Source organism: Dendroctonus ponderosae, unplaced genomic scaffold (assembly GCF_020466585.1).
Source record: "Dendroctonus ponderosae isolate FM_Combo_2020 unplaced genomic scaffold, Dpon_F_20191213v2 Dpon_F_20191213_6, whole genome shotgun sequence".
Classification (NCBI taxonomy): domain Eukaryota; kingdom Metazoa; phylum Arthropoda; class Insecta; order Coleoptera; family Curculionidae; genus Dendroctonus; species Dendroctonus ponderosae.
The window spans coordinates 1,101,211-1,114,368 of NW_026018814.1; the positions used below are offsets into that span (position 1 = coordinate 1,101,211).

Below are 13,158 nucleotides of genomic sequence, written 5' to 3' on the forward strand. Positions count from 1 at the left end.
TTTGACTGGAGCCCAGACAGGAAAAGAATATAATAACAACTATACAATTCCTGAACGCTTACCCTGGAAGGAAGCATTTGCGTGCAAGGAAACTCCACATTCAGACTGAAGAAGGGTTTAAGTTCAAATCAATCAAACTCATCAAGCTGAAACAAGCAACCAGTTTGCTCGTTCAACTAATCAACCGAAAAATTTACTGTAGGTATAATTCAAGTTAATTATAAGTTAATTGAAACTGAGTAAACAGTAATTTTTTGTCCTCGAAACGTGGTCAATAATAACCATCATTGCCAGAGCACCTTTGCATTCAAAGCGGCCAGTTTTTCTTAAAATCATGGCCCAGTTTTTGATTGATCGGAATCGCTAAATCGGGAGCCCAGAATGGAGCCATTTATTATTGGGCCCATCTACTAAATTGAGCAATAAAACTGGTACTGTGGTGGATTTATTGCATCTAATGGGGTTGGAAGCAATTGTGATCAAAAACTGATTAGTATCAGGGCCGCAATTAGTACCTACTTTTCCTTTTACCACAACAATTGCAAAACATGTTATTATGCATGGAAAAAGTATTTTAATGCACCATATCAACATATATGTTGGAAGGTTAATGAATATTTTTTCTGATTTGTTCAATTAATTACCTTTTCAGTATATCGTACGCAATTGTTTGATAGATGATGGGAACACAAGTTCGCGGAAAAACAATATTCATGTGCACTTTACGCAATTGCCCATGAATAATTAGGCACGGATTCAATAAGCCGGAAGACGTTTCTAGACATGCAATAAAACTGAGGAAAAAAACAATTCAAAGATTTCCTCAGTAGCTGAAGAAGTGTTACGAAAACTCGATCGAAAAATTCGTGATCTGCGTCAGAAGCTTAAGGGTAGCTACCCGTAATGCGTGCCGGGGGATGCAAATTCGAACTAACTACCAGAATAATTTGGCCCGAACACGTTGCGCTTGTGATTTTGATTTACATTAATTTCATATTTTTCAGCATGAAACATGATCAATATTTAAATTTTTCATGCATGCCAGTCACAAACTCCAACATGAACATTATAGTCACGGTTACGCTGATAATGCATATATTTTCTCCCCATTTTCTTCACTAACGAGTTCATAAATGAGTTTCAGGATTTTTCAACTGCAAAAAATTGACCCTCCAAAACCGCAGAAAATTCCGTTTGCCAAAAATTATTGTTTTCACTTTTGTTGAATTCTCAACGGAAATATCGGAGTTTGATGGTTTGATTTGAGTTGCATTTTTTCAAAGCAACAATACTTAACTAAAAATCTGGATTTACAATTATTAGGCCATTGCCGATAGCAATTTGATCCCGATGTTTCGCCGCAGAAGCAAGCAATGATCTGAAAATTTGCAGTTTCTCACACAATCAATTCAAAAATCCACCGCTTCCTGACGCCTAAGAAGTTTAAATTTAAAAAGCACTTGAAAAATCCATTATTAGTGATACAAACGTTTCATCAAGTAGATTTTCATTTTCAAACGGTTTGAGTGAATTTCTCACAAATGCCCGCTCAAAACGTTGCCGTTGCTGATTGTTAAATGGCCAGTCGTTCTATCGTTTTCAGCTCGTTGGTTTCCTTATATGAAAAATATTAATATGCCACGAAAAGCGACTAATTTTAATACTCTGAAATGTCACGGGAACAAAAAAAAGTGGAAAATCGTACGACGGCCATTAGCATATTTATAAAGGGTTAATATGAGCCAAAGCAAAGATTTGCTACCCTTTATGTATTATATTTCGATACTGGGTCAACTCTAGAAGGCTATTTTGGAGCGGTAACATGTGAGAATTTATGCCAGCTAGTGGAATAAGAGTTTGTTTCAAAGGAACTATTTTCTGAAATTGTCTTCTTGTTTTCACAGCTTCTTAATTATTCTAATTCATTTTGTCTTGTTTCAGCTTCTTAAAAGACAATGCCCCATACTGGTAAGTGGCCACACTATTACCTCTCATACTGCTGCACTGTTTAGTTCAATTTTACTGCGTTTAGTAAGGGATTGAAATAAAAACTAGGAAAATTTGAAGAAATCGGTCTACGCAAAAAAATGGATTGACAAATAAACGTGAACATAATAATTATATTATTATTATAACATAACGTTTCGGCGAGACAACAGCGCCATCATCAGATTTAAAATTCATACAAACTCATAATTGGGAAACATTAGATTCTTTTAGATCTTTGCTGTCTTGAAACTTCAAATTTGTTCGAATTATTGTCTACATTTTACCGCAGGAAAATAAACAATATAAAAATTGTTATTCACACTTTGACTGAAATCCAGCAAGGAAAAGAATATAATAACAATTAAACGCAGTCAGGAAAATAAATGAAAAAAAAACATAAAACACTCAATGATAATGAAAGTAATTAAATGCTCAATATATCGTTGGCATACTTATGCAAAGTGGATGAAGCGTAGTTGAGAAATGGGGGAATCAGTCGAAGTAACACCATCATCAGACATCCCGCATCCGCCGGGCAAAAAGATTCATGTCATAAAATTACGATTAACTTTGCAGGTGTCATTAAATTCACCGCTCTATATTTAGTCGCGGTTAATGAAAAAGTCCCTGACTTTCCTCCGAACAATTTACGTAATTCGGAGATGAATTGAAACAATTTTTTTATGAAAAACAAAAAAGTTCGCAAATTTTCGAAAATAAAAGTTGCTTGAATCCGATCTAAATGCGGGTTTTCGGATTCAAACCACTTTTACTTTCGAAAATGACCGACGTTTCGACTCTTTATTCGTGTCTTTATCAGCGCTGTATTTGAGGTCAACGTGCGGGGATTTTGATGATTTTTTACCTCAACATAGTTTATAGAGTACATAGCTTGAATGAAGGAAAATATCGTCGGTTATCAATCATAACAGCCCAAAATCGATTTTAAATGAGGAGTATTGGAGCCTGTATCGGGCAGGCTTTATTCGCTTTAGAAGACAATAAATTTTCGCCTGTTTAAGGAACAACTTAATTGCTTTCAGGCCAAGCTGGAGTCAACCAACTAGGCGGAGTGTTTGTGAATGGACGGCCGCTACCCGACTGTGTAAGACGAAGAATAGTAGAATTGGCCCTTTTAGGAGTCCGGCCCTGTGATATATCCAGACAGCTGCTGGTATCGCACGGGTGCGTTTCGAAAATCTTAACTAGATTCTACGAAACTGGAAGCATCCGACCTGGGTCGATTGGCGGGTCAAAAACAAAGGTAAAAAATGCCAGAAAAACCCGATAAAAGCGCTTGAGATAGAATGTGAACCATATCGAAGCTGATGAGGTTTTTTGGGAAAAAATCACTGTTTCAAGCATAAACCGCAAAAACTTCAGTTTTTTGACTTGAAAATTGAACCAAACGTGAGAGAGTCGAGTGCAAAGTGCTTTTGTCCACAAGCGGCCAATCAAGCAGATAAGAAATCAAAAATATCCAAGGGCCTATAAATTTCCACAGGTCGTCGCTTTCGTGCGACACAGTTAATTATTAGATATTTCGGACCCTGAGAATGAAGGGACGCGATCATCCACTGATGTCGGTCGGATAAAGGCCGAAAAGGGTGGCAAAGCACCGGCTGATGGCCCTCCAACACGCTTTGTTCAATGTCGGTGTCCGGTAGTTGGCCCTATTTAACTGTCATGTCGTCTTATCTCGACCTACCGTTTATATCCGCCTCTTTAAGGGCATCTACAGGGGAATTACACGATAAAAATTGTTTTTACACGATTGCCCAAGCGTGTGAATTGCATGTTTTTGTCAATGTTGAAATATTCATCCTCCCTCCAATTCCATTGTTTTTCTTTCTCTTTATACCGGGCGATTGATTAACATTGGCCAGAGAGGTGATTTTTGAAATTAGGGCGTTGAAAACATTGGGAATTTGCCACTTCCTTGTTCGTTGTTCATGCTTTGGGGCCTGACATTTTCACTAAATTTAGACCGTCCTTGCCATTATTGCGCCGATTATCGATAACCAACATTGAAGCAAATTAAACTTAGAAGAAAAGAGTGCTGGTTTGGAAGCGATTAATCAAAAAGCCGGACACCAATTGAACCTTTTCCATGTAAAAGGAGCGTAAATGAGCGACCACGGTAAACACTTTAATGGCCTACGATGACAGCAAAAACAGTCCGGAATTACCATTACCGGATGATTGATTTTGCCGGACAATGTTTGTTCGGGTGGATGTTTATCTCAAATGTAGACAGAAGATCATGGCAGCGATAGTGTTGGTGCATGCACGAATATTACGTCTGCAAATGACCGCAAATACATGGTCATTTTTTCGGTGTTGCGACAATTTCATATCACGCATCAGGCCCACAAAATCCCTAATCTTCGAACTCTCTCCACAAAGGGCGGCTGCTTATTGCGAAACAATCCAGATAAAAACAAGTACCTAGGAAAACTCATTAGTCGCCAAACCGCTTGCTAATACGACCCATCCGAGTACTCAAGCCGGAACTTTATTGCCACTCGATTAGGCTGGGAAGTTATTATATTTACCGAATCAGAGCGACTGCTTGTTCTTTGATAAGTAGAAACTTTGACTAAAGCCGATTGTCGGAATAATGAACAGCGGTTTTAATGACAAAAATCCATAAAAATGATTAAATAGGTAGGAACCGATCTATATACCTACATATGGATACTGTCCTCTGAGCTAAGTTAACGCTAAGCAAAACTAATCTAAATAGATACAAAAGTGCCAAGAAAACATCAAGTACAAACAAGCCATAAATAAGTCGCAAATTTCAAGGCGAAAAAGGTGATGAAAAAGCTCTTAAACTCCACTAAAAAAAATCGTCAGTCAGGGTATTATTGATGAGGTGAACATATTATTAACTTCGAACGGGGCAAGGGCGGATGCAGGGGGGGCATGGGGGTCATGMCCCCCCCCCCATTCAATTCTCTATCCAACAATGCCAAAACGAATTCTCTGGCTCGAATAGTTCTTGAGAAACTTCGAAAAAACAGCGTCATGTTCAAGTGGATTTTGCAACTCAAAGAAAACCACGCAAATCTGAAACTTCTTGAATTTAAGCATTTTTTGAGAAAACTGCCAACATTTGCTTACCGATGGTTCACTTTCTAAAAAGGCCATTTATTTCTCTTTAGAATGATGTACAAATGAGCGTTCTTGCTCATTTTGCCTCCGAGAAATGAGCAAAATTGGCAATAATTTGGCATCTGTCAATTGGGACGAACCCGGCGTGATGACAGTTGTCAAAAGAAAAAGGTTCAATCACAAAAATCGGGTTTTTGTGAATAAACGCGCACTACCGATAAGGAAAATATCGCCGAACGGTGAAGGGATCCGTCTTTAATTGAAAAATCAGCAATTTTATCTGCAAAAGTTGACAAAAGTGCGCATTTTGGTAATTTTTACGGAGCGACTTACAAAYGATCGTGCCAATCGGCCATTAAACAATAAACTGACGGGAATGTGATGAAAATGTCATTATTGAAAGTTAGAAAAATATTTAATCAATAGCAAATAATGGCTTAAAACTAGAATAACTGTAAAAATCATTAAAATTGTCAAAAACAAAGCAATTGATAGATGCCCACTAAGCCAAACGCACCTGTATTTACCGGCGATTATTTATTTTAAGTAGTCGAGCAGCTTCCAAGCTGATTTTTGTAAATTGGGGCTTTTTAATCAAAGCCAAAAAAATCGCTTGCTCTGTATGTGTTGAAAGTGAAGAATCCCGGCTAGTTTCCAACGAGGCTCCTAATGGAGCAAAACAACAGCAACAAATTACAGTTTGTAAGTCCAAGCACGGAATTTCGAGACTCTAACCTCTAAGGGGTTCTTCACTTTGATTATACATTCATTGAAAAGTGTGCGTGAGTAAAAGCTGCAATTACCGCATTCACAAGGAGGAGCCGCCGCTCTTCCAAGCGGTATTCAGCACGTTTTTGCGCATTATATTCAGGTTCTGTTCAGCTCCAGTTAAAATGTTTCAGCAAGTCGCCACCCCAACAGTAGTAAAGAAAATCCTTCGCTTTAAGCAGGAAAATCCTGGAATGTTCGCCTGGGAAATCCGGGAACAGCTGATCTCCCAACGGGTTTGTGAGCCTCACAACATCCCCTCAGTCAGCTCCGTAAACCGGATTCTGAGGAACAGCGGAGTTTGGCCGGATCAGGATCTGATGCCCGCCCATTCCCGTCCGCCTCATGGGCCTGGTAATCTACTAACAACTAGCGAATTTTACTGAAACCCTTGACTCTCTGACCTTGCAGAAAGTCTCATCCGCTCGGATTTTTACTCCAAGTCTTCATCCTCCCTCAACGCGTCACTGCCATACTTCTCGCCTGCCCACGATAGTGGATACCATCAAAACAGCCGGCCCTTTTCCTTCCACCATCAACTTCACGTGGTGACGAATATCGACCAACCGCCCACCAGCTCTTCATGGTCTTCATCCTTCAACAGTTTGGTCATCCCTTATCAGCATTGCGCGGACTATTCGCCGGACTCCAGCGACGACCCCAAAGAGTCCAGTTTACCTGAAAGGGGCGCTAAGGAAGAACAGAAGAGAAACCCCTACTCGATAGAGGAAATACTGAAGAAACCTAGCAGGCAAATTAAGCCTCCTAGTCCGATTAGTTGCGCGAATTTCCATCAACCAGTAGGGGCGATAGTGACTATGGAGAATGCGGTTGTCGAGGACAGCAATGAAAGCTCTGAGGACAAAGAGGAGAAAATTGATGTAGAGTAAATTGCCTTTTTTGCGTCACTACTTGAACACCTCCGCAGATTCTTCAAAGCTCTTCTCATATTTATTGAATGCAAAACTTTACGTATTTCTTCCACTATTTATTTAAATTATTGCTTTCGCCCCGTTGTAAATATAGTCTTTAAGCAAACTGTGTTATAGCATAATTTAGGACAAGCGATACTTTTATATTCTACTCCCTAAAGGCGACTAAGTTTGCACTTTTAAGCATATGTATCAAAACGTGTTACTTGCAATTATGCAAAAACACCTTTAAATTAAAGCTGTGTTAAAATTCAACTCGCTAGAGGAAAAGAAAGGTTCTAAAGGTTGCCGACAACTTTATTGTGGAATACAAAAGTGTACAAAGTAAAAGTAGAAGTTTTACTATAAAATGCATTGTCGAAACATCCCAATAGTAAAAGTCCGATGAATCCGCAAAATGCTTGGAGATCTTAGTATTTACACACATTTTGGCATTGCTTTCTTAATTGAACTGAAAAATGGATTAAATTACAAATGAACATACATAAATTATACGTAAAACAAGCTCAAAACAATACAAAATTTGCGCTTGTAAAAGCAAAGGAACTCAATAGATGGTCGGTTAAGGTATTTAGCGAGATTTTCTTAATTATCACAGCACTTATTGAATCATTTCACGTTCGATCACTGGAAGCTTCCAGTTAGTTCTCTTGTGTTAACTCTTCAAGACGGATTTTCCGACAAACTGCCACTTTCTTCGTCACAATGTTCCACAATTTCAGCTGTCTGGAAGCAGAAGATGTCGATCAGTCCTCACTCGCTGGGATGAAGGGGAATGGTATTCTTCGCGCCGAACGGGCTTCGGTATTTAATGCCTGCTTCCTTGAAAATATCCACAGGGAAACCCAAATTGGCCAAATACAACTTCCCATTGTCGGAGGAATAGCTAAGGGGCAATACAGGGACTAAGGAAATCTTGGCCGATAAACCTAAAAAGGAAAATTACGGCTTGTGTTGCAAGATTGAAACCCCATGTTTACCCGGCGTGCCTGAAGGTGGGGGATCTAACACCAACACGGGGGCGGTGTTCTTATCGGCCCACTCGACTAAAAGTGAATTGCTCTTCGGCGAGTCCGAGTCATCACTCAACGCACAGATAATCAAGTCAGTGGTAGCCGGCAATTCAGGAACACTAGAAATTGTGCGATTCCTAGTTAACATATAAAGAGACAGTTCCTTCTTGATGGCCACAGCCTCTAAAAACGGACAGAAAACTATGGTGCGAACACCATGCGATGCCAATTGGCGGGCTGCGTTTATGCCAGCTGCTCCCTGCCTGTTATGAAAAAAAACCCGTGAAATTTCGCCTCAAAGGCGGTTTAAAAGCGTACTTATGTGGTCCGCATAGAACAACGACAGTCGGTATCTGGTGCTTGTTGTTGGGATTTAATCGATGGCCTCCTCCAAGTAGTTGAATGGCAATTTCGGCTGCAGCGGTCCCAAATAACTCTACCCTCTTGTCCCAAGTTAATCCTGCCTTTTCCGCAAAGTCAAACAGTTTTCTGCGGAGATTTCTGCAAATCACACCAATATAGACAATAAACTAGTTTGAGTGAGTTGAAGAATCACCTTGAAATGCATGGAATGATCAGTCCATCATCAGTCACATATTCTTGAATTTCAGCTAATGGCACGATGATTTGACGAATTGATGTTGGATGATTGGGCAACACATTCTCATCATGTCTACAAAATAGGGATTTTGTTCTCAAGATACGTGGTAATGTAATGGTAAAACGGCACTGTAAACAGCATACCTATATCTTGAGTTCCAATGAAGCTCACTTTAGGCAAGCAAAAGACGGCAAAATAATTAATTTTCGTTTAAAAAAAATCGTTCAACTAAGTTATAAAGATGCTGTGACTTGCCTATAATTTTTCCGATTTTCCACATTTCGCACCGCATCCGGTCTGCTCGAGTTGAGCTTCTCCCAAATGGCCTGTTTATCAAATAAGGCCAAATTCTTCTCAAAATCAAACTCCCCCTTAATTTTATGATCCAAAGGCGCTCCAAAGCACTCCTCGTCTTTCGACCCCTTGACCCATTGTTTTCCACCTACAAAACCACCATAAAACCGTGTCGACTAATGAAAATTTGCGCTATTGATCACCTTTGACTCCTTTTCTGATGGGCGTGTTCTTGTTATAGCTAAAGTTCAAACTATCCTCAGACTTCTTATTAGGCTCAATCTCAATGGGCTTGCTCCTACTAGGAACCCCATTTTGAGACTGTTTTGAACCCGACGCTTCTGATGTGCTATGGGACCGGCCTGCCCGCTTTGGAACTGGCTTAGCTATAGTAACTATGCTGTTTTCCTGCTCATCTTTGGCAGGCTTTTCAATAAACTTAATATCCACTATATCGACAGCCCTGTAAGCGTGAATTTACAATTGGCGTGTGGTTTTTGACAAAAACACTTGTTGAGCAATACCTGATCTGCACAGGTCCATCTGCACAAGGGAACCCATCGCAAAATGCCTTTTGGAGGGTGATTTTAGTAGAGGTGGCATCTGAGATCTCACCCTGATAGATTCCCAAATCGTCAGTGCATTTTATTGACACCATTTTTCCTACCCACTGTGCCATGTCTTTACAAATGTTTATGGCACAGATTTGCAAGAAACTTAAATGTACAAGTGGAGTGGCTTTTTGCAATTTACCTACTGCAAAAAACTGGCATACAATTCCAAGCCTGTAGCTGTGCAAAAGCACATACCTTTAATGCCACCTGAGCTGATAAAGCAGAATTGGGCCTTTGTAACTTTATTCAGGAAAATCCACAAACAGCAGTTTATACAATGCAAAACATGGAAATGTTGGAGACTGGAGCAATACAGCGCGGTCAGACTGAAGGAAATTTTGGCCTCGTTGCAAAGTAGATTGAGGTTGACCAAACCTTCATTAACTAAGCGAATTTTTAAAGCAACCAGACTGTTTTAAAGGGTTCCAACTGAGAGTTAAACTGCTTGCAAAACGCACTGACACTATAAACACGATTTTCATGACGTTGTTTTGGTGGTTAACTAATTTGACAGGGGACTTTTGCAGACAAATGTCAGCTCTATTGCCTAACTGCGCGAAATTTCTTGAGAACAACAGAATTAACCCACAGACTACAGACTATTATTATTAGATTAATGCTAATTCTTATGTACATTTTGCAACGGAAAATTTATTAAAAGCAGGAAATTAATTTTAGCGAAAATTAGTAAAGCTTCTGGTGCGTAATGTGGCAAATGCTCGCATTCGTACTCGCGAAAACTGTTTCGGAATATTCTAATGCCCAACTTGATAACACCCCGATTTTACGTCGAGCTGTGTTCACTTCAACTTTGACAACAAAGTAACTTCAAAACAGTAATTCTTAAGATAATCTTTAATATTTGAATTTAATCATTATAATCACTGCTTCGTAATAAGAGAAATTGTGGGGCACCAAACGTATTCAAAACACCCATATTGACTCTCAGCTAGACATAATCAGTTTGAAATGGATCCAAGTCATACCGATACACGTACAGGAGTTTCCAGCATGTGCACACATTCAGCAATAACTCAGGAGACTTTCGATAATGCTGTTAAGGAGAATAGGGAAGTGTTCGACCTCAACGAAAAAGACGCTCTAGAAGAGACGGTCCACCAATTTGAGTCACAGGTAAGGAAATATGTGACACTTTGTCATTTCGCATATTTCAAATCCTTTGTACCTATTCGCACTTTGGGTGCCCACAGGGAGTGAATCTAAGTGGGATCCTCGTAAAGCCAATGGCCTCGCAAGAACTCGGGGCCATTAAGACAGCCGTTGAGAAGCTGGTGCAACTGCAAAAGACCAAGGGAAGTCTAGAGACAGTCAATGAGACTTTGAAGGAAATAACTGCTGCATGTGATCAGGGAGTTCCACATAGAATTGCAGCAGGTACAAAATTAGCTGCAATGTTCCCTTGGACTCAATTTCTAGTAAACATCGAAATGTTTCAGGAAAAGCTGATGCCTATAGAGTGTTGCTCGATACTTACGAGACATTTAACGATAAAGATGCGAGAACCAATGTCTTAAAAGCCCTAATTGCCTTGATGACTAAACAGCCCGATTTGCTGGACGTCAGGGGAATCGAATTTATCATTAGCAACTTGAAAGATCAGCGCTCTGATCCCCAACTGCAACGACTGATACTGAAGTGGACCAAAGAGTCGTGTGTTAAGCACGAGACAAACAGGTAAAATTAGTAACATTGTTTGCCCTTGTTTGCCTATAATGTCCCCATGTAGGCAGCAAATCTTCGATTCGCATATAGTGGACATTCTCAAGGGCTTTCTAATCGAAAACACGCCTATAGAAGTAATTAGAGAAACACTGTCAGTGTGTAGGGCTCTAGTTCTGGATGACGATATTCGCGTGGAATTTGGGCGAGCCCATGAACATGCCAGAGTTATTGCCAGTGAAACCCTTTGCTCGATTATGACGCTTTTGAGCAGTGAGTGAACCCGAAACAAGAGCCCTAACAAATGTTTTCCAATTGAAATTGTAGAATACAGAGGCGAGGAGCAGCTTAACGTGGACATCATGTTAACACTGACTGCATTAATGGTGCGGGCTGAATTTTGCAAGAAAGTCTATGATGCGGGCGGAATTGACCTGATCAAGAATGTAATGGAGACGTTCGCCAATAGTGATGTATGTTCGACTGTTCCAGAGTAATTCAAATGGTAATTGGCAATTTTTATTTGCAGAAAATTATCAGACAGGGCTTTAAGTTGATCAAATCCTTAGCGGGGGATGACGAGTGTAAGGAACATTTGATCGTCAAGGGATACACTGAAGTGTTAAGGGACTCGATTCTTGCCAATATGGTACATTGCTGTGTACATTGTTTATTCAAAAGATTTCGATGGTTTTTTTTCAAGGAAAGTGCCGGTACCGTAACGGCAGGACTGGCCGCGATCGCAGCTATGACTTTACGAAGCCCACAAAACAGCAAAGCCCTATTTGATGCCGGAATTCCTGAAGTCATTGTCGCTGCAATGAAGCATCATTCTGAGCAAAAGGCTGTTCAGGTAAGTTTAATTCAAAACTGAAAATGCGCTCGTATGAAAGCAAGAAAACATTTTTTTGCAGAAAGCCGGTAGCTGGGCCATTAGGAACATGGTGTCTAGAAGCCAATACCAGTGCGCAAAATTCATCGATCTGGGAGCCGAGGAAGTTTTGCATCAGAATTTGGAGAAATTCAAAGATACCCAATACGACGTAAAAGCGGCCTTGCGAGATTTGGGCTGCAACCTGGTGTTCAAGGAGGAGTGGACTGGAAAAGGCGGCGCGTTGACTACCGGTAAAATACGCGAATAAAATATTAAAAGGCGTCTTGAAGGAGCACGATAACATATTCTAGACTTCGGCTTTTCTAATTGGGTTTTCGGTTAGAGATGGTTAATTAATTACTATTTACATTTTTTGATATATTCACTTTATCCGCTAATAAATTATTATCAATACCTGGCATGAGAGACCCTTTGCGCTTACGCAGTATACGAATGCTGTCGAATGATATGCACTTTATTATTTTTTCGTTTCCCCTTAAGTTACATAAAATAGGCCCAATGTTCCATAATTTAACACCCCTTGGTTCTTTCAACACACGGCATATCATCTTCGGCGGTAACGTACGGATCCGTGTCGGTTCTCAGTCCAAACGAATAGCCGGGTTTTTGAGGCAATTTGGGCAAGTAAATCGGGCCGGGAGTTTGAGATTTGCCTATCGGCGGGTATACTCTAGGCGACATGCTGTAGTCGGGCGACTTGCTCTTGTAAAGATCTGTTTTGGCGCTGTTATAGTTGGCTGGGCCGGGTGACCGCTGGTTGTCTAATAGTTTCTGTCTAAACGACCTGGAATTGGACAGTATCTTAGTAATTTTTGGTTCCCAGTTGTGCGCACTTGGTTCCTTACATGCTATAAGCTGCATTGGCATGTTTGTCGGGCACTTTAGGTCCCAATGTAGATGGCACTTCGTATTTGTCCGGCCCGGGAGTCACATAGGGCTTGAAGCCTGTATACCTGTAGGACATGGAGTAGGCGGGCGGTCTGGGTTCTTTCATTCGGGGCGCCCGTTCCGGGGCATAAGTGCCTGGGCCTGGAGTTTGGAAGGCAGCTGAAATAAATATCTTTATTAATTAACTTTTGTGTTTACGAGTTGTATATACTTTCCTGACTGTTTCAATTCCAAGCCAAAATTAATTCCTGGGTTTCAGTCATTTATTGTCATTATTTATCAATTAAAATACGTTTCGGTGTATTTTTCCACCATCATCAGTTTTTATGTGTAGCGTTGTTGCTGCTTTAAGCCTTGGCATGCATTT

At 40.3% G+C, this 13,158-nt stretch overlaps 4 protein-coding genes across 8 annotated transcripts in view; 2 read left to right on the plus strand and 2 right to left on the minus strand.

The window, feature by feature from the left end:
* The window catches only part of LOC109536315 (paired box protein Pax-5), a 10,280-nt gene extending 3,144 nt beyond the window's left edge, over positions 1 to 7,136 (plus strand). For all 3 annotated transcript variants that reach the window (XM_048667763.1, XM_048667764.1, XM_048667765.1), the window contains 4 exons: positions 1,942 to 1,968; positions 3,033 to 3,253; positions 6,009 to 6,228; positions 6,286 to 7,136. In XM_048667763.1, the coding sequence (XP_048523720.1) occupies positions 1,956 to 1,968; positions 3,033 to 3,253; positions 6,009 to 6,228; positions 6,286 to 6,764 (933 nt within the window). In that variant the 5' untranslated portion in view covers positions 1,942 to 1,955 and the 3' untranslated portion in view covers positions 6,765 to 7,136. The remainder of the gene's footprint in view (positions 1 to 1,941; positions 1,969 to 3,032; positions 3,254 to 6,008; positions 6,229 to 6,285) is intronic.
* LOC109536314 (enhancer of mRNA-decapping protein 3) lies at positions 7,086 to 9,850 on the minus strand. 3 transcript variants are annotated; one of them, XM_048667762.1, is made up of 8 exons: positions 9,524 to 9,850; positions 9,239 to 9,467; positions 8,918 to 9,177; positions 8,676 to 8,862; positions 8,376 to 8,492; positions 8,138 to 8,320; positions 7,787 to 8,082; positions 7,086 to 7,735 (listed from the first exon to the last, which is right to left on the minus strand). In XM_048667762.1, exons 2-8 carry the CDS (start codon positions 9,391 to 9,393, stop codon positions 7,560 to 7,562), a joined length of 1,374 nt encoding a protein of 457 aa, XP_048523719.1. In that variant the 5' UTR covers positions 9,394 to 9,467; positions 9,524 to 9,850; the 3' UTR covers positions 7,086 to 7,559. The 3 variants fall into 3 exon arrangements, with proteins under 3 accessions (XP_048523719.1, XP_019758039.1, XP_019758038.1); XM_019902480.2 differs by having other exon boundaries at positions 9,239 to 9,480; XM_019902479.2 differs by having other exon boundaries at positions 9,239 to 9,470; positions 9,524 to 9,849.
* Positions 9,851 to 10,089: 239 nt separating this feature from the next.
* LOC109536313 (armadillo repeat-containing protein 6 homolog) lies at positions 10,090 to 12,296 on the plus strand. The gene is made up of 8 exons (XM_019902478.2): positions 10,090 to 10,462; positions 10,540 to 10,723; positions 10,786 to 11,023; positions 11,076 to 11,281; positions 11,336 to 11,481; positions 11,538 to 11,657; positions 11,712 to 11,861; positions 11,923 to 12,296. The coding sequence occupies exons 1-8, from the start codon at positions 10,298 to 10,300 to the stop codon at positions 12,148 to 12,150; spliced, it is 1,437 nt and encodes a 478-aa protein (XP_019758037.1). The 5' UTR covers positions 10,090 to 10,297; the 3' UTR covers positions 12,151 to 12,296.
* A 45-nt stretch (positions 12,297 to 12,341) lies between these two features.
* LOC109536316 (outer dense fiber protein 3) overlaps positions 12,342 to 13,158 on the minus strand; it is a 1,361-nt gene continuing 544 nt past the window's right edge. The window contains exons 3-4 of the mRNA XM_019902482.2: positions 12,749 to 12,950; positions 12,342 to 12,687 (exon numbers count right to left, since the gene is read on the minus strand). Coding sequence (XP_019758041.2) covers positions 12,414 to 12,687; positions 12,749 to 12,950 — 476 coding nt within the window. The 3' untranslated portion in view covers positions 12,342 to 12,413. The remainder of the gene's footprint in view (positions 12,688 to 12,748; positions 12,951 to 13,158) is intronic.